Source organism: Pongo pygmaeus, chromosome 8 (genome assembly GCF_028885625.2).
Source record: "Pongo pygmaeus isolate AG05252 chromosome 8, NHGRI_mPonPyg2-v2.0_pri, whole genome shotgun sequence".
Lineage (NCBI taxonomy): Eukaryota > Metazoa > Chordata > Mammalia > Primates > Hominidae > Pongo > Pongo pygmaeus.
The window spans coordinates 65,162,027-65,181,483 of NC_072381.2; the positions used below are offsets into that span (position 1 = coordinate 65,162,027).

Here is a 19,457-nt window from a genome sequence, read left to right on the forward strand (position 1 = left end):
AGATAAAATTTAAAAGAGCTTCATAACAAGCAAGAGGGTTCTCGCCACCTGAGTTTCTTGAAAACAAATGATCTGTGTGTGTTTTATTGAGAAATTTATAAGGAATTGACATATTCCATTCTCTCCATTAGCAATCTATGTCATTTTCTTTGTCTCCTAGAAGAATGTTTTATTCTTAGGAATAATTATTCAGGTAGACATCCTGAGCCTTACAACTGTTCTGAAGTCAACTGCTATCATTGTTTCAGGAGTCTCCATATTACTCAAAGCTCAAGAATACAGAGCATATACGGATGCTAAAGAGTTGTGAGGGTTTTTATACTACTTTCCAGTATGCTCCAATTCATTTCAACATGGAATACATATATTTGTGGCTATTGGATCACATCTCTTCAGCTGAGCAGAGCTATAATTAGAAGCCTGCTGCCATCAAAAGGATTAATAGTCCTGTTGATACAAACCCATAACTGATGACTTCCCAGTAAAGCCAGTTAAACAACCAGCTGGCATGGGATCATAATCGATCAGTACTGCAGAGTAACAAAAACTGTTTTCTATTTACATTAGAGCCATTTCAAGGTCTAAGAAAAATGTTTTAAGTTTAAAAAAGGGGGGCCCATTTTGATGTTATCATTGTTACTATCAATGAGTGATTGACCACAAACTGACCCGTCAAAGATAACCACATCTTAGAAGACAACTACTCCATGATGTCTGGGATAAAGTGAAGAGGCTTTATTCTGTTTGGTAAAACTAAAAACTACACAATTTATTGAACACATGCCCCGTCCAGTGTAAACATGAGAAGAATCGATATTAGAAAGATAAACTCTTAGGTACACAGCTCTGGTAAGATAAGTAAAATGGCAGCATGAAGAAAACCAAAAGAATACAAAGCTTTCAGCTTGGATCCCATCAGGTTCAGGACAGTCTTGGAGTGTTGTCCCAAGTTCAGGAGAAAATGTTCTATATAAATATTATTGCTTTCTCGATGATGAATTCATAACATGTCATTCACACTAAATCCATTATTGTTATTAGCTCACAAAATATTTTTCTGTGATCTTAAATTTTATGAATAATAATATCAGTTTCTAATTTGAAGTACATTGCAAAGACTTGCCTCCTTTTAAAATTAGTCTGTCTCATAATATTCTGGCTGGCTAGATGCTTTTATTCCAGTGTAGGCAGTTTATCCAGGATATCCAGAGGTAGCCAGGAAAACTTCAAATCACTTAGACCTACTCTCTCGGTTATAGATAGATTCCATAAAAATCCATATCTATATGATGTCATCTTTTTTATTTATTTTGATTGGATCAAATGGGATGCAAAGCTTATTAATCATCTTGTTTATAATTAAGAGTCTTCAGAGTATCTAAGTATTATCAGCTTTCATTATCTTCAGCCTTGTTCTCCTAGAATAGGAGAGGGTGAGGGAAAATTGGGCCACTTGAAGGGTCATTCATCTTTAATCAGATGGATAACTGGGAGTTATTCCTCTATAAGCAGAAGAACTTCCCCTCAGCTGACGGGATCAGTCTTCCTGATACCACCGCTCCACACGGGGTCCCAGAGAGGACTTCTGAGGATTATTAGTGTCCCACATGACAGTCTCTACAGAGCAGGGTTAGAGTTAGGTACAGGTTGAATACATCTGCTTCCTCTGCATTTTCCTAGACCACCCAACAGACACATGAGTTTTTTTTCTAGGGCAGTTTGTCCTCCTCTATGAAGGATTTATGAATCAATCAACCCCCATCATTTTTGCATGAGCTCAAGGCGAGGCTCTGTAGATAGCAGACACTATGTCTTATGCTTCCTCTTCCTCTCCAAGAAGGCTGCACTCCATCTGGAGAGGAAGTGGTATGGCACAAGGCTAGTGGGTCTGTATCCTAACTCTATGACATAGCTGCAGGGTCTTGGTTGGATGTCTGAGCCTCTGCTTCTCTGTCTGTAAAATGGGGATTATAGTACAATATCTCCTTTATTCTGCCATTTTGTGAGGACCAAATGCAATAGCATATGTAAATTTTATACAATTGTCAGGTATTATTACACTGAATTGAAGAATAATTGAATATGAACATAATGAGACAGTTTAGAGTTTTTTTCCTCCCAGTAGCATGGGAATTCAGAGATGGGAGAGGTCAATGAGGGCACAAGTAGTTTGCTGAATCAAGCCTTGAGGTTGGCCTCGAAGACTGCCCAAGGTTTGAACACAAAGAGTAATCAGCAGTTGAAGAGGCCACAGAGAAGGCATAGATTTAAAATTAGGGAATACGTGGGTCACATTCATGAAATAATGAAGGCAAGGGTTTGGACTGAAACATAGTAGAAAATAAAGTAGGAGATGTAGGATGAGTTTAGGTTTTAGAAATTCTTCCTAGCCAGGCTTAGAGTTACTGTATGAAACAGGCAGGGACCGTGATGGTGGATGAATGACATTTTTAATTAAATTAATTTGGCAACATTGCAGAGGTGAGACTAGGAGAAGAGTCTAGAATCATTAGGCTTATTGCATTGACTCATGTCTGTGGTGCTGTGGACCTGAATTCTGCCTGTCCATAATCCTGGTGGGAATTGAGAGGGCCCCATTCAATTTAAAAAGGGACTAGCCACAAGAGTGAGGAGAATTTCAACGTTGGAAATTATTTCACAAAATGCTATCTTGTTCCTCAGCCAGTCCCGTCCCCATTAAATCATCTTGGGTGTGTGTTATTGTTGTTGTTATTCTTAAGCTACTTACCATTTCTTTATCCCTTGTAAATGATGGTCTCCATAACCCCTCCCCATCTGTACTTCATCATTTTTCCTTTTAATCTTAATCTAAAATGTGCTCAGCAGGTACTCTCTGATTGTTAATTGGAACATCCACTGGTGAAGCTTGCACAGTGGCATTGCAATTGCTTCCCTGTATCTTTTTAATTTTTTCACCCCCTTGTTCGCATCTGAAACAGAAAATGTCTGTTCAACCCCTTGATCCCAGCAATTAGCTAAGTGGTATGCAGCTGGTTATCTGGGGGCTGGCTCAAACACTGAATCATCTCTGTTCAGGTCTGAATGGGAAGCTTCTCGAGCAGCAACACCTATAATTAGTGTGTAGTTGCAAGAAAGGTTTTTTGGGAGTGGCAGGTCTCAAAGCGGTGTTCCCAGACGAGCAGCATCCCCATTATCTGGGAAACTGTGAGAAATGCAAAATCTAGAGCCCCCACCCCAAACCTACTAAATCAGAAACTGGGGATGGAGCCCAGCAAGATTTTAACAAGCCCTCCAACTGCATGCCAAAGTTTGAGAACCACTACCCTGGAGAAGTAGCTTCACAGGGTTCGGCAGCCAGACTCAGGGAGGTGGGAAAACAGACTGCAGGAAACCCAGGGAAGTTTAGAGGCTGCGAGGAGGGGGTGATCCTTCCCTCTTGGAGATGAGGAAGATACCCAGAGGAACCACTGCTAGCAGTGAGATTTTGTACTTAGAGCTCCTGCCCTCTGAAAAAAATCCTGGGTAGCCCTCCCTTGCCTTGTGCTCTGAAAAGATAAGTTCTTAAGTCAGTCTTCGGGAAGGTCTGTTGGATCTTCCTGCTCAAGAGTCTTTTTGAAAATTCTATTACTAAGTAGATGAGGAAAGAGAAACATTTCCCACTTTGGGTGAATCTCATTTTCCTCTGTAGAGGCATCTAAATGCTGAGGATATACTTACTTGATGGCCAAGAGGAAACAGGAGTTTGTATTTCAACCTCTACCCTACAACTGAACATTTACTCCATAAGAATCAACTCTTTACTGAGGCTCTTTTGAAGGTGCTCAGTCATGGAGTCCTGGTCAACATGCTAAATTTGCCTGTGGTTTTAGTATCACACTTATTTCATGGATTATGGGAGCCTAGAAATGAATAGTCTGCCACTTACCAAGTATCTTGTATCCTCTAATTATTAAGAGGATATAAGTTAAGTTAGTTAACCCATAGCAATTTAGGGTAAGTCAGTTCTCTACTACCAGAGGCAGAACTAGTGTTATTTCAGTTCGTAAAACTCCACTTTTTTTTTCCTATTGGCAACATATGCCCATGTAAATCCTCCTGAGGTGGATATGCCTCATCAGACTGAGTCTGTGTGTGATCCAGAGTCACTTTCCTTTGTAGTTTTTTTTTTTCTTTAAAGCACAATTTCTTTGCTAGCTTTTGAAGTTTCTGTGTATCTAGACAAGGAAACTCCTCCTACTTTACACAAGAAGGGAGAGGTGTTTGTATTTCATTCTCCATCCTATAATGTGCATTAATCATTAAGATGAAGTCTCTTTGGGAGGAAAATAAATCCTGGTTGATATGGCCAACTCTTTTGTTGTTGAAATATGTATTCTTTTTTTAAAGGATCATTGAACTTCTCCATGGGTTGTTTCCATTTGGGGAATGAAATAATGGGGCTTTGGAAGCTCCACTCTGTGGTCTCTGATTGTGCGAGTCTGTGAACTATAGGCACTCAGAGGACTTATCTCAGAGGGGATCTGATAAACAACAGTTCTGTTGCCACTTGAAAAAAATCAGGCAGGACATTTCTCCTGGGGCTGTAGTGGCAAGCAGGAAATAGCTAAAAGGGATAGAAAGTACATTGCCCGATCACTCATCCTGTATGGGTCTTTTGTCCCAGAGTTTCCTGCTTCTCTGCCTGCCCCCTGCCCCCTCATATTATTGAGGTATGCTCATATTACCTGCCAGCTCCAGCCAGAGGAAAAGCCACCCGCGCCAGTGGCATCATTTACTTCCTTTAGTATTTCAGCTCCAAGTCTAGTACTCAAGGAATGATAATGAAACATGATGAAATCGGTTCTAAATTTTTTGAAAGGATTAGAGAAAAGGAAAAGGTCTTGTATGGCTTCAACATGGTTTCCTGTAAACCAGGGGTGTTGTTAAGGTGCATTTTTCAACACCCATGTCCTGTAGCTTCAGGCCCTCTCACTGTGGCCATTGAACATAAGCATTATGAGGAGGGATGACAGAAAGGACCAGGAAGGTAAGAAACAGTGGAGAAGTCACTGCAGCCAATTCCTTATGATCTTCTCAATACCTGTTTCCATTTATGTTGAATCCAAGTATCCTCTGTGGCATCCAGCTCACATCTCTCCCCCAACTATTCCATCTTCTACCACAGCCTAGCAAATACTTTTCCAATTAGCTAGCTGTATTTCTAGGTTACCACCAAATTAACCACAGAGGCCATGGGATTAATAGGAGCTAGGGAACTCATGACGGCCCCAAATATGCCACCAGTAACTCCACCAATAACGACTGTGAGGGCAACTGTAAGGTTTTGGCCTTGGTGAAACAATAGTCAGTTTTCCATGATAGTCTTGGAAACCAAGCCCTTTTTTCTCTCCCCTTGACTGCGTATACATCTATCTTGATGAGTATGAATTTATAATGCACAGCTACGTGAGTCCCCGCTGGCACAAGTGAGCACCTGAGTACAGTGGTTACCTACAGATCTCCCCATCCTTGCTTGCTTATTCTCTGACACACACACACACAGACACACACACCCCATTTACTCTTTAGTAACGTATCCTGCTGGTGGCTTCCATAGCATAGAGATGCATTGTCTCTTCAACCCTGGAATCTATAGGATTTCTGGTCAGCCTAGTTACTGTACATTTTTCACTGCAACTAGAATGGCTGGGAACTCTGACACCCATGGACCTTTGGGTCTTGTTTTTGAAACAAAAACAAGCACCCCCATGGCCTGAGAATTGCAGAAGTGTCACCGATTCACTGTAGCCTGGATTTTCCTTTTTTCATCGAAATTAGTACCTGTGTAGGAGAGCAGGCCTAGAGCCATGGCAGGCTGTGATGTTTGGCTTCCTTGCTTATGTCTCCTTTCAGCATTGGCCTAACCAAATTCCATGCTGTCTTTCTACCCAATTCCCTACCTTAGTGAAAACCTGGCAATTGTCGGTTTTTTTTTTTTTTTTTTTTTTTTTTTTTTAAGAACTGTTTTTCAGTGTTGTTTTTTGTTCAGTCCACCTAGTTTGTGAATGCAGATATAGGTTACTCTTAATGCTTGTCTGGAGATTTTTCCACGTGATTTGGGAGATGACATAGGGCATGTTTGACTTGTAGCAGAGATGAAGAATGGATAAATCCAGTGCATGGAACATGATCGGAGATTCCCACAGACTAACTTACCCTGCCTCTAAGTGGGCCCCGAGTTCCTCTGCTGCACAGATTCCTGCCTGTTGAACAGCCAAGCGTTGTCCTTACAGAAGTGCAACTATACTAACTGGTATTGCACACAGTGATTTCCAAAGTGGCACTACGAGGAAATCCTTCATCTTCCATTTCTCAAGCTGGCCCTCTCCTGGAGGGAGGAGGTCTATGTCACTTCCCTTTAGCTAAAGTGTTTTGCTTCTCTTGGTATTCTGTCTCCTTTCCCTCACCTCACTTCACCTTCACGTTCCTGGCCTGGGTGTTACTATTTACCTACTGATCACAGAATACTATATGAATTTCCATTCACAGCTTTGAGTGTCTATGGGGCTTTCCTACTTCTCACCCAGCCCAAACCTTGGGACTTTCCACACACTGATCCTCTGATCAGTTTGACACAGGAAAGCACACAGAAGTCTTGTACCAGTTTGTATAGTAGTACCCTTTTGAATTGGCGACTCTTGAAGTAGAGTGTGCTAGGGGTTTGCATTGGCTGCTAGACACACACACCAAGTCAATTAGTATGCATGCCAAAAAAAAAAATTAACCCTTAGAGTACTGCTTCAACCTTTTTGTTTAATGGTCTGAATTTGACTGGTCGGACAATGCTTCTTTCCCCAGATCCGAGTCCTGCACAGAAAGTCCGTGCTTAATCTAGCCAGAACCTTACCCAGGATCCTCTTCTCTCTAGCTTTCTTGAGATGCTCCTGGGTCCTGTATTTATTAATCAACTAATGGTTTTTAAAAGGTCCAAAACACAACCACTGTGTTTAATTGAAAACAGGCCCCACTGCCAATGCGTTGGAGGGCGTGAGGAACTGTGTTTTAGCTTTGGTATGTGTCCTCTCAAAGAAAGAAAGAAGTTCTTTAAGGGTTAATATGAAATTAAGGAATTTGGAGGCCTCTCCTGCTTGTCCTTCCTCCAAGGTATCTGCATGATCCTCTTTAGATTCTTAGTTCAACTGCTGAATGATGATAAAAAAATCATAGATATATAATAATTTCAAAAACAGTAAATAAAAGAACAGTAGTTCCTGAATGGTTGAATGGAAAGACCCCTTGGCAATGCTTGCTTGATGATCCCAGGAGGCAGAAAGACCAAATGTTTTCTTTTATGAATATTCATTTCATCGTCTACCCTAAGCACTACCACTTCTCAGCATCATGGGAGACTGGATGATACTACCTGTCATTTACCTGTTGCTTTTTCTTCTTCCTGTCTAATAGCCCAATAGAATCCTGCCAGAATTTCTACAAAGATTTCACATTACAGATCGACATGGCTTTCAACGTGTTCTTCCTTCTCTACTTTGGCTTGCGGGTAAGTTTGTGCAACATTGTTCAGTATCACAATGAGGTGTTTCAGTCTGGGACTCAGGGATCATCCCCCTCAGCCTCTGCTCTTGCAGTCAAGATAAAACCCAGTGTTTCCAGGAGAAACAGCACACCTGCATTCTGATTTTCAGTCTGGGAGAGAGCCCTCTCCTTAGCAAAGCATTTTCTGGAATTCACATCAGTTTTGTTTCAAGGGGGAGAAATAGGGATTGAAGAAAAATGATGATGTATCCACTGGTGGATTGTTTCTCATCTCTCTATTCACACAATGCCATCTTCTCTTAAAAATTAAATATAAATAGGCTGGGTGTGTGGTGGCTCACGCCTGTAATCCCAGCACTTTGGGAGGCTGAGGCGGGTGAATCACCTGAGGTCAGGAGCTCGAGACCAGCCTGACCAACATGGTGAAATCCCATCTCTACTAAAAATACAAAAGTTAGCCAGGTGTGGCGGCGGGCGTCTGTAATCCCAGCTACTCAGGAGGCTGAGACAGGAGAATTGCTTGAACCCGGGAGGCAGAGGTTGCAGTGAGCTGAAATCACGCCACTGCACTCCAGCCTGGGCAACAGAGTGAGATTCCATCTCAAAAAAAAAAAAAAAAACTAAACAAAGGTAAATAGGAATAAACCTCTTCAGCTCTTAAAATTATGTTTAGCAGTGTTCACTTAGCTGAGCCCTGAGAGAGCAGTTGTGAGTATGAATGAAAGGAGGGTGAGGAGAGTAGATGGACAGAATTGTGTGTGTGTGTGTGTGTGTGTGTGTGTGTGAGTGCATACATATGTGCTTTATTTATAGTTATATTTACATGAATGAGTCTAATAAAAGTAAAATCACCCAATCTTCCCTATGAAGCTGTTGGGAACCACAGAAAAATACACTGCCTGATCTTTCTCTAAGACTAGCATAGCGTATAGTTAGTCTATATAGGGCTCTCTATGGGGCACTAGAAAACGTGTGTGTCTGATCATAAAAGCACGTGCTTTGTGTAGATATGAGAAGGACATAACGTCTCCCTGCAGACCTTAAAAATTAAATAGAAATAGGCCAAGTGTGGTGACTCCTGCCTGTAATCCCAGCACTTTGGGAGGCTGAGGCGAGTGGATCACCTGAGGTCAGGAGCTCGAGACCAGCCTGGCCAACATGGTGAAATCCCATCTTTACTAAAAATACAAAAATTAGCCGGGTGTGGTGGCCCTATGAAAATTCAAAACTTACCCTTTGACAAAAGAGTGTACATTGGATGCCGGCACCATGCTTCTCATGTTTTTTCTCTTTCTTATTTCTTCTTTCCCCCAGTTTATTGCAGCCAACGATAAGTTGTGGTTCTGGCTGGAAGTGAACTCTGTAGTGGATTTCTTCACGGTGCCCCCCGTGTTTGTGTCTGTGTACTTAAACAGAAGTTGGCTTGGTAAGTCAGCCTCTCTTCCCTTCTCCTTCCTGGTTCCTGAGTCATGGCTGAAGGACAGAATTTGCAGTGGATGAGGGGGCTGTCTCCCTACAAACAATGTTGTATGTATTAATGTGAACAACGGGCTCTTGGAGTTTTAGAAGTCGATGGTGGCAGCTCTCTTTGGAGCACTAAACCCCAAAGGGTTTGCGCAGTTTGTGTTTCAGGTAGTGCAGTTTTGTCATTGTCAAAGCCTAGTGGTCATCACTGTCACAGCCAGGGCCTTTATGTTCATGGTTCTGTCACTTTTCATTCAGGAACTTAGAGTCAGGACTGGATTAAGAAGCCCATGGGGGTAAGGCCAACTTTCCGAGTGGCTGGCTCAGGTACCCCAGAGGCCTGCCTGCCAAAGTTAGCTTTGGTCTGCTTCCAAAAAGTGGGTTCTGCATGGTCTATTTATAGGTACAAGGTTCTTTGGAGGGCAGGGAGAGATGAAGCTTCTTGAGTCATCTCTCACCTTACAGGAGACTGAGGTCCCTTTCTGTGTTAAGGGGAGAGTGCTGCTGGGCTGTACTGTACAGGGCACTTCCTGGACCAGGACTAGAACACTTTAGTGGGGAAAGTAACTTGACCAGAGGATAGTCATGGAAGCCCAGGGCTTAGAGAGACAGTTTCAAGTTTCTCATTGCTGCGTTGATTTCATTTTTTCCCTGAATTCAGAGTATTCCTGCTGTCATGGGGTCTAGTAGGGAAGAAGGCAGGCTGAAACAGAACCTGGAGGACTATTTGTGGGTTCCTTCTGTCCTTATTTTTAGGATTTTTGGCTTAATTATTTAAAAAGTAATATGCATGCCTTGTAATCAATTAAAACACAGATGTGTGAAGAATGCATTCATCATCTTTTCCCCTTGCATCCATCACTGCCTCCTCCTTTAGACACCCAGGGTTCCCAGGCCTTCACGTGTGCACACATAATAGTGTTTTAGAGATGGTGGTGTTTGTATAAGAAATTGTACCAAATAATTACATTGCACCACAATTTGGCTTCCTAACTAATCATGATGGACATTCCTTCAGCACTGTGATAACTCATTTTGTAAGAGTTGCATAAAATTCCATAATTTGTTTGTATCACAGTATATTCAGCCATAACCCTAAGACCACCTGAATGTTTTCCTTTTCCTTTTATTGCTGCTAGAAACAATGGTTTAATAAACATTGTTATTCATATATTTGTATAATTCTATTTCTATCAATAGTTCCAGGTTCCTGGAAGAGAAATTGCTGGTTCAAAGAATATGTGTATTTTCTTTTGTGCAGACATTGATGGATAACTTAAAAAATGTTGTGTCAAGATAGGCTTCCACTAGCAATCCATTTTGGTGCCATTGCTAGCACTGGGAACTTATTACATACCTAGTGTCAAGTATTATTTTTTAAAAATAAGCATCTTCTTAATATAGTATGTGTGGTAATCTCTATATTATATGCACATACACATGTGTGCATGTGTATATGTATGTATGTGTCCATATTCTAAAAAGATTTCTTTTGCTACTGGTTTTCTCATTAGAATTATATTCTCTTGCTCTAAGGAAAAGTTCGTTTTGGACCTGAGATATGCTTGGTTAGACTGGATTTTTTGCTTATCGTATTCTGATTCCTCCTTATTTTCTCCTTATCCTGATGAGGCTAGTAGAGTCACACACAAATCTGAGAAGTGTCCTCAGTGTAACTTACATGTCCCTGGGTGCCAGCGGTCCCAGCCGCTGCAGCTTCACTGTTAACTGGCTTTGTGACCTGGGAACTCACTTTTCTTCACCTAGCCCGTTGTTTTTCATCTGTAAGATAAAGATTTGGCTAGATAATTTTGAAGAATCTTTTAGCTCAGAAAGTCTTTAAGGCTCTTGAGTCATTAATGGGAAATTTGGGATCTAGGTCATTGGGGTGGACAGGGAAGCTAGAAGAATTCTATCAGCAGCATCCCTGAGTCAAAATTATGGATAAGTCGTTAACAGGGACTCCTTTTAAAACATCTTGTTGCTGAGAGTTCAAACACATACCCATGCACACACAGGGAAATCGACAAGGAAGGGGAGAGGCGGGTTCTGCCTTCTTCACCGGGCTGTGCTTAATTACCCTGTGCACTCGAACAACCACTTTGCTTTTCTGGATCCTCAGTTTTCTCATCTGAAGAATGGGGGTTTAAATGAAATTACCTTCTAGTCCTCACACTTCATGAATCTGCAGTTTCTGCCAGTGTCCATTCTCTCTTGGTCCCCTGTGGGCCTGGGTGATGGAAGGGCTCCCTGGTGACTGTGGTGGAGACATCCTCCTCTGCAGTGAGCAGAACATGCCCCCAGTAAAAGTGTGGAGCCCAGCTTCCTTGTGGTGAGTGACACGTTCCCTGAAGCATTTTAGGGCCAGGAGTTCTGGTATGCTTTGAAATCCATAGCCTTCTTGTGGATGATTTAATTCTGATTTTTGGAGATATGTTGTGATCTCATAAAAAATCTATTGGCACAAACACAGAATGGGGGTGAAAAATAATTGAATAGGAAATAAAAGAGGTGGAAATGAATTTCTAATGAGATACATCTTTGTATCAACTATGGTCGCTTTCCAAAAGAAATGTGCTCTAAATGTGCTACCATTTGCATATTAATATTTATTGAGCACCTACTATATGTCAGGTACCATTCCAGATGATTGGGAAACAAAAGTGAAGAAATAGAGTCCTATCCCCCTACGCTCCTATACTGCAGTGTGGGGAAAGCAGGAAACACTGAACCTAATAAGGAAGTAAATGATACGGTATGGTTAGGAAGCATAAGTACTATTGAAATTGAACACATAGAACAATAACCTTTTGGGCTATGAAATAATAATAACAAAAATAAAGAAACCTCTTTCCTCTTGTAGGAGAAAGCACCTTTAATGAAATGCTTTAGGTTCTTTGGTAACGAAATCTCCTTGGGTGAGATCTAAAACTGATCTCCCTGCTATGGAAGAGAATTCAGTATAGTAATATTTCAAGGCGGTTCTCATCTGACTTAATACATGAGTTATTACATTGTGAAACAACTATTGTACCGATGAGCTTCCAGAGAGAAAATGAACATTTGCATGAGATATGACTTATAAAGGAGAAGAAATAATCCCATTAAATAGGGGCATTTCAGGTGTGGCTGCCCTTCTCCTGGAAAGTGGAAGGGTGCTGCCTTCTGTGGCTGAGGTTTGGGATAAGATGCAGGAAACCGAAGTGTATCCCAGTTCTCCTGCACAAACTTTCCCGGCCCTGCTGAGGGTACAGGACTGTGCAGTAGCTGGCTCTATGGGAGATAAAAACCAGAGTGAATGCAGGGTCCCTGCCCTTACCTGTCCCAGAACGCTCCCCACACCATGTTTAGTTTTCAATTGTCGGCATATGATTGCATGTTGTATAGTACAGAATATATTCATTGCGCACATCATCCTAGTGCATGTAATGGTGTACTCATAGAGACACTAATATGTCGTCAGCTTCTACTGTGTGATAGGCACTCTGGAAAGCCCCTCACAGACATGGACTCACTTAATCCTCAGAGCAAACTTATGAGGCAGGACTTGTCATTTCCCCATTTACAGATGAGGAAACTGAGGCTAAGAGAGATTATCTTGTCCAAGGTCACATCTCCTGGGAGTGGTGGTAGGGGCGCATACCCCAATATGTGGTCTGACTTTATGTCCACACTCTTCCTCTGCTTTTCTTTCTGTGTCCTTACCCTTGAATGATTTGGGGTTGGGAGGCCTGAGTTGGGAATGACAGGGCTGGTTTTGCTGCGTTGTGTTGGCATCCCTCCATTGGTGCTTACTCATAAAGGGCTTCACTCCAGGCAGGAAGGGAGGGAAGAGATCTTATTTAAGACTCCGTGTTCTTCTGGCTCCTCTTCCCCCTCCTCCTTGCCCACCTCCAGTTTCTAGAAATGCCAGGAGGACCAGAAGAACACAGAGCTAGCCTGGTGTCTCCCGAGTCCTAGTGCCCCTCAGCAGCTTGGAGATCCGACCTGCTCCATCTGGGACAGAGAGACTGGGGCTTAAGCACATTCCCAGATATTGGCGCAGAGTAGATTAAAGCTCAGCTCTGAGCTCCACCAACTCAGTCCACATCTTGGCTAAACCACTTGCTGATGGGTCACTCAGCATGAGCATTTTATCTGCCTCAGGCTCAGTTATCTCACCTGTACAATGGGCTAATTATAGCACCCACATCATAGGGATTCACCGAGGTAATGTGAGTATAACAGCATGTACTTCATAAGAGCTTAATGAACAGAAGCCAGGATTACCTTGGTCTCTCTTTCTAACCTACCCATCATATTTTAAAGCACCGCAAGAGAAAACAAACCAGAACAGAATAAAAAATAAGGCAGCGGATGTGAGGACACTCATGTCTGCAAGCAGCAAGACGCTGCTTATTTTAATTCCTGCCCCCACCCACCAACTTATTCATTTTGTTTCCCTTACAAATCCCAACCTCATTAAAATAAATGCACCTTGAAATGAGAGCTTTATCTTATTTTGAGATTTGAATAACATGCTCCAAGAAGAACTCATTTGTCCGTCTGTCTCATTCTTTTTTGGGAATGTATCCCCATGGTGGGTCAATGGGCTGTGCTGCCCCTGTTTGTGTGTATGTTTTTTTGTTTTTGTTTTTGTTTTTTGGAGTTTCGCTCTTGTTACCCAGGCTGGAATGCAGTGGTGCGATATTGGCTCACTGCAACCTCTGCCTCCCGGGTTGAAGCGATTCTCCTGCCTCAGCCTCCCTGATAGCTTGGATTATAAGCACTTGCCATCACGCCTAGCTAATGTTTGTATTTTTAGTGGAGACAGGTTCGCCATGTTGGCCAGGCTGGTCTCGATCTCCTGACCTCAGGTGATCTACCTGCCTCAGCCTCCCAAAGTGCTGGGATTACAGGTGTGAGCCACTGCACCTTGCCTGTGTGTATGTTTTTGTTGAGGGTGATCTTGTGGGATTTAAAGAAGGGAATAGGGGGAAAGTAATGATGCACTCACCAGCCAGTTTTCTAGCCCATTTTTATTTACCTACTGTGTGCTCAGCACTGGGATGAGAGGAACACATGCCGGGCCACCTTGTATCCTACTGGTACTGTGATTTCCAACACCATCCCCTGTTCTTTGACTGATGAAATCAGTGTATGATAAGGAACCATGGTCATTGGAACCATGATTGGAAAACCATAAACTTGATTCTATTGTCTGTATCAGAACTGGCCTTAGACCTTAAACCTTAAAACCTTCAGTAAACTCTGCTAGAAAATAGAAAACTCTGCTGGGAAATAGAAAAATGAGTTAATGCCCAATCACAGGGCAATTGCAATGATGTAGGGTATCTGCTTATAAATATATGCCCAAACAGTCCTTTTTTTGTGTCAGAAGGCAATAAAAACAGGATTATATAAAAAAGCACAGGTGCTTAAAAACAACAACAGCAAAAGGACAAAACATTGTTCCTGTTTGAGACTAAGGTTTCAATCTCATTTTGGAACCAAAATAAACACACATGCAGTGACAGCAGGTAACACTACCCACTATATAATTAAGCCTGTAATTGCAAGGTACAGGCTGTAAAGGCTGTGGGAGTTCAGAGGAGCAAGAGCCCATGTGGGTGGGAGAATGAGGATAGGCTTCTGCGAGAGGCTGGGGCTCAGTAGAGGCTGCAATGATGGGCTAAGACAGGGAGAATGAAGCCTAGTGTGTGTGGAGCATGGTATGTACCCACAGAAGCTAATACCAGCCTAGAGAAGAAAGTGGCCTTGCTACTTGGGAGGCTGAGGCAGGAGGACCCCTGAGCTCAGGTGTTTGAGTCCAACCTGGGCAACATAGTAAGACCCTGCTAAAGAAAAGAAAAGAAAAGAAAGAAAGAGAGAAAGAGAGAAAGAGAGAGAAAGAAAGAAAGAAAGAGAAACAGAGAAAGAGGAAGGAAGGAAAAGAAAAGGAAGGAAAGAAAGGAAAGGAAGAAAGGAAAGAAGGAAGGAAGGAAAGGGAAGGAAGGAAGAAAGTAAAGAAGGAAGGAAGAAAGAAAAACAAGGAAGGAAAGAAGGAGGAAGGAAAAGAAAAGGAAGGAAAGAAAAAAGGAAAGAAGGAAGGAAGGAAAGAAGGAAGGAAGAAAGGAAAGAAGGAAGGAAGGAAGAAAGAGAGAAGCTTTGCTGAGTGCCAAGCATCAGCCTCACAACCCTGCAAAATGGTATAGTAGTTTTCTATTTCCAAGCAGTTCTGTGGGTGAGACGTCCAATATGGGTCTCTCCAGAGGCTCTAGGGAAGATTCCATGTCCTTGACTTTTCCAGCTTCTAGAGGCCGCCTACACCCCTTGGCTCATGGCCCCTTTCTCCACCTTCACAGCCAGCAACTGAGGGTGCATCCCCACCTTGCATCACTCTGATCTTGCTTCCTGCCATCTCTTCTTTGCCTCCCTCTTCTACTTTTAAGGACTCTTGTGATTACATTGGGCTCACCTGGATACTCCAGGATACTCTTCCCATCTCCAGGTCAGCCTATCAGCAACCTTAATTTGCCTGCTGTGTTAATTTCCTTCTGGCACGTAGATGATCATATTCACAGGTCCCAAGATTAACAAGGACATCTTTGAGGGTCATCGTTCTGCTTACCAAAAGGGGCATATTATTATTCCCATTATTATTTCCAAAGAAGAATCTGAGGCTCTGAGGGGTTGAGTAACTTGCCAAAGTCAGAGCCCAGAAGAGGGAGCGCTGGGATCCGGGCCCCTGTTCAGATGTGCCAAAAGCTCTGCAGAGCCTTTTGGAGTCCTTTGCTCCAGGGGTCATTCACGGCCCTTTGGGGCCGTGCTTCATGTTATTTTACAGTCTGTTAGGAAGGAGACCCTTGGGGAAAGCCTTATTGAAGCTCAACACCCTCCCACACCCCTCACTTGTGTGGAGTGACATTTTTTTTTTCTTTTCATGGGAACAGGTGAGTTACTAGACAGACTTTCCTGTTGTCTGTTGTTCTTATGCAATTTACTCTGAGGTTTGGGTGCCCATTCCTGTGCAGCTGCAGCGACTGAGGGGAACATATTAGGTCTGTACAACCTCCACCTAGTAGCCCTCTTTTTTAGGAATCATGCTTTATTGCTTTCTGGAGTTTACAGAGAAACCCAAATGAGACCAAAGAGTTGTGGTGGTAGGCCACCGTTTTCCTAAAGGAAGCGGTGGATGGGGTCAGCACACCACTCTTCCTTTTAATGGTCACCCCACCCAGGGCTCAGCTGAAGTCTCAAGCATCTCTCTGTTGTTCCTCTGCTTCAATGGAGCGTCTGGCCCCAAGGCCACCTGCTTGGCTGAAGAGCCCCGCCCCATCTTCAGGCAGGGTCAGGATGATTCTGTGAATCTCTGGACCTTCTGTTGTCTGGCCTCTGCATTTGGTAAGAATAATCAAGAACGAAAGCTGTGACCTGGTTTCAGTTTCCTGACATCAGTAATTTTCAGTGTTTGGGATTTAAACAAACACAAATAGTATGGTTTGGCCAGAGAGTGGAGGCAGACCCTGGTCGGCATCCCCATATGCACAGCCCTGCCTCCTGCCTCCCCTTTCCCTGTACTTCCTGCCCCAGCTCCACTAGGCTGCTAGCTGCATCATCTTGCTGTCTCTGCCCTGTGCCTGGTCATGAGTAAGTTCCTGCCCCCACTCTGCAGGTTGTAATCCTTCTCCCCATTAAGGCACAGCTCTGACTCCACCTCCTGTGTGCAGCTTTCCCATTCTCATCCATTGGAATGAATTCCTCTCTGACCTTTTTATTGTGCTCTTAGGATTCGTGCTATAGGAGCACCATACGCAGCTTGCTTTGTACTGACAGGTAGGACTGCAGGTTCCATGATAGCAATGTGGCAGGGACTGTGGCCCCCTTGTTTTTGGCTATGTCCCTAGTACCTGGAACAGTGCCTGACACATAGTTCATACTTACCGAATGAATGAATGAGTAAGTCTTCTTAGGATCATGACAGTAATGAACAGTTATTGATTGCTTATTAAAAGTAGGCACTATGCCCAGCATCTCATAGTCATTCTCTGAGTTAATATTCACAATAACTCGATGAGTAAATATTCATAGCCCAAGTTTACAGTTTGGGAAGCTGAGGTTCAGGGTCTAAGTAAGTGGCAGGTCCAAGACTCAGGTTAGTCCAATTCTGGAGCCCATCTTTTAAAACGATTAGACCAGTGGTTCTCCAAGTGTGTTTCCTGGATCAGCAGCATCAGTGTTACTGGGGACTTGTTACACATGAGGGTTCTTAGAGCTCAGCCGAGACCCACGGATCAGAAAACGCGAGTTGGAGCCAGCAATCTGTGTTTTAACAAGCACTCCTGGTGATCTCCAGTTTTGGAGCCACCGTACTCACTTATGCTGGGATGGTTCTCAAATTTTTATAGAATCCCCCAGAGTGCTTTTAAAACTCTTCATGTTCAGGCCAAGCCTTTAAACCATTAACCTAAGAATCTCTGGGTGGAGGGTGTGACCTAGGCTCAGCTTCTTTTAATGTTCCTCAGTTGTGTCTGAAGTGCAGTCAGGATGAGAACCACTTGTATACATCTCCTAACTTTCTAAATTTTACTGTGCATGAGAAGCACCAGGAGATCTTGTTAGAATGCAGTTTCTGATTTAGGAAGCCCATGCTAACGTCAGAGATCTACATTTCCACCAGCTCTCAGGTGTAGTGATGCTTCTGCTCTGTGGACCACACTTTAAGTAGCCAGGCTTTCCAATCCACTTAAAAATGGCCAAAACCACAATTACTTTTGCACCAAACTAATACATTGTGCTGTCCAGTATGGTAGCTCCTAGCTACATTTGCCTATTTAAACGTTAAAAGCTCAGTTCCTCCATCCTACCAGCTGTTTTTCAGGTACTCAAGAGCCCCATGTGGCTCACTGGCTACGGAGCTGGACAGCACAAATGTGGAACATTCCATTATCATAGACAGTTCTGTGGGACCACGCTGCTCTAGAATGAGTCTGTGACAGCACACACCATGGCTTTTTACTTTTTGTATGCCCAGGACACTCTTGCACATAGTGGAAGCTTAGCAAATGTTTTTTGAAGTGATTTTGATTAAATGGACCAATGGTAAAAATTCTATATCTAAAAGAAATAAATAACTTTCCTGAAGAAATGCTAGAGAAATCATGAATACACTGTTAAAAGGAACCCTCTACCACCCTACCCAAATTAAATTAAATATGCTTAAGGCCTCAGTAGGCAAAAAAGCACAAGAGACACTGGACCATGCTCCAGCTCCAGGACACACTACTCTCTGCTGCTACTGAAATGGCATTTTGGGCTCTGAGAGGAAAAGTCTCTGGTGCCCCCTAGTGGCTGGTCTTCCAGTTTGCTGGATTTGTGAGCAATTAAGTAGCCAGGGGAGAGGGGAGGGGGGCCAATTTCATCATGCTCAGATGGGCAGTTCGTGGTTAGCGGTGGTGGAGATAGGCTCGCTTTGAACTCCCATAAGCTATTTGGCATCTGATAACTTGACTTAACCGCTATGACCAAAAGCACCCTTCCCCCAAGGAAGTTGCTTCTCAGTGACAGTGCCCGAAGCCTGGAAGGAAGGGCTCCTGAGTGCCCCCAGAGGTCACCCACTCCATGTTTCAGGCAGCTGACTTTCAACTTGGACATCTAGATTCCCTGAAGCCCAGAGCCTTCTAAGTAAACTGCTGTCTGTAGTCTGTGGGTTTCTTTAGAATAAGAATGGTGAAATAAAGAAAAGAAGAAGTGTGATTTCCCTTTTTGGGCCAGGTGTCCTTAGGAGAGTGGGGGTTGGGGGGTTTGAGAGAAAGAGAATTCAAAAGAAAAGTGCTTCTATAACCAGAATAAAGTTAGATGTGCTCATATGACACATTACATATGTGTATATATATATGTATGTGTATGTACATATAGTATATAATTGTCTCAAGTGCTCTTCCAAACAGTACTATGAAATAGGTGTCATTTGGGGGCCCATATTACAGATGGGGAAACTGAGGCTTCAGAAGGTTAAATAAATTGCTGAGAGTCACCTAGTGAGTAAATGGTAGAGCTCGGCTTTGATCCCAGGCAATCTACCTCCAAAGTCCATGTTACTTGATATGATACTATGCTGTCTCTCAGGCTATAAACTTATCTAGCCATTATATTTACACTTAAGAAGATAATTCTAATGGTATTGTCTGATCAGATAAAATACTAAATGCAGTTTCTTCTTGTCCAGTCCTCTGACAAAAGGCCAAGAGACTCCTTGACAGAATTTTCCTGGTGCTCTCAGATGAGAAAGGAAATTCAGAAAATTAATTCATTTTAAAAAAAAACAAGTTAACACATTTTAAATAACTTACCAGCCTCCAAACTGCTTTTTTTCCCCATGTTCACCAGTCCCCTCTTCTGAGCTTCTTGACCCATTCTATACAAGTAGCCAAATAAATAAAAACAATCCATGTTTTTACCATTAGTCCATGTTGAAATAGTATCATGCTAGATGTTAT

General features: G+C 42.8%; 1 protein-coding gene across 15 annotated transcripts in view; it reads left to right on the forward strand.

Moving 5' to 3' along the window:
* The window catches only part of KCNMA1 (potassium calcium-activated channel subfamily M alpha 1), a 768,905-nt gene that overhangs the window by 446,225 nt on the left and 303,223 nt on the right, over positions 1-19,457 (forward strand). For all 15 annotated transcript variants that reach the window (XM_054435608.2, XM_054435610.2, XM_054435633.2 and 12 more), the window contains 2 exons: positions 7,426-7,519; positions 8,830-8,941. In XM_054435608.2, coding sequence (XP_054291583.1) covers positions 7,426-7,519; positions 8,830-8,941 — 206 coding nt within the window. The remainder of the gene's footprint in view (positions 1-7,425; positions 7,520-8,829; positions 8,942-19,457) is intronic.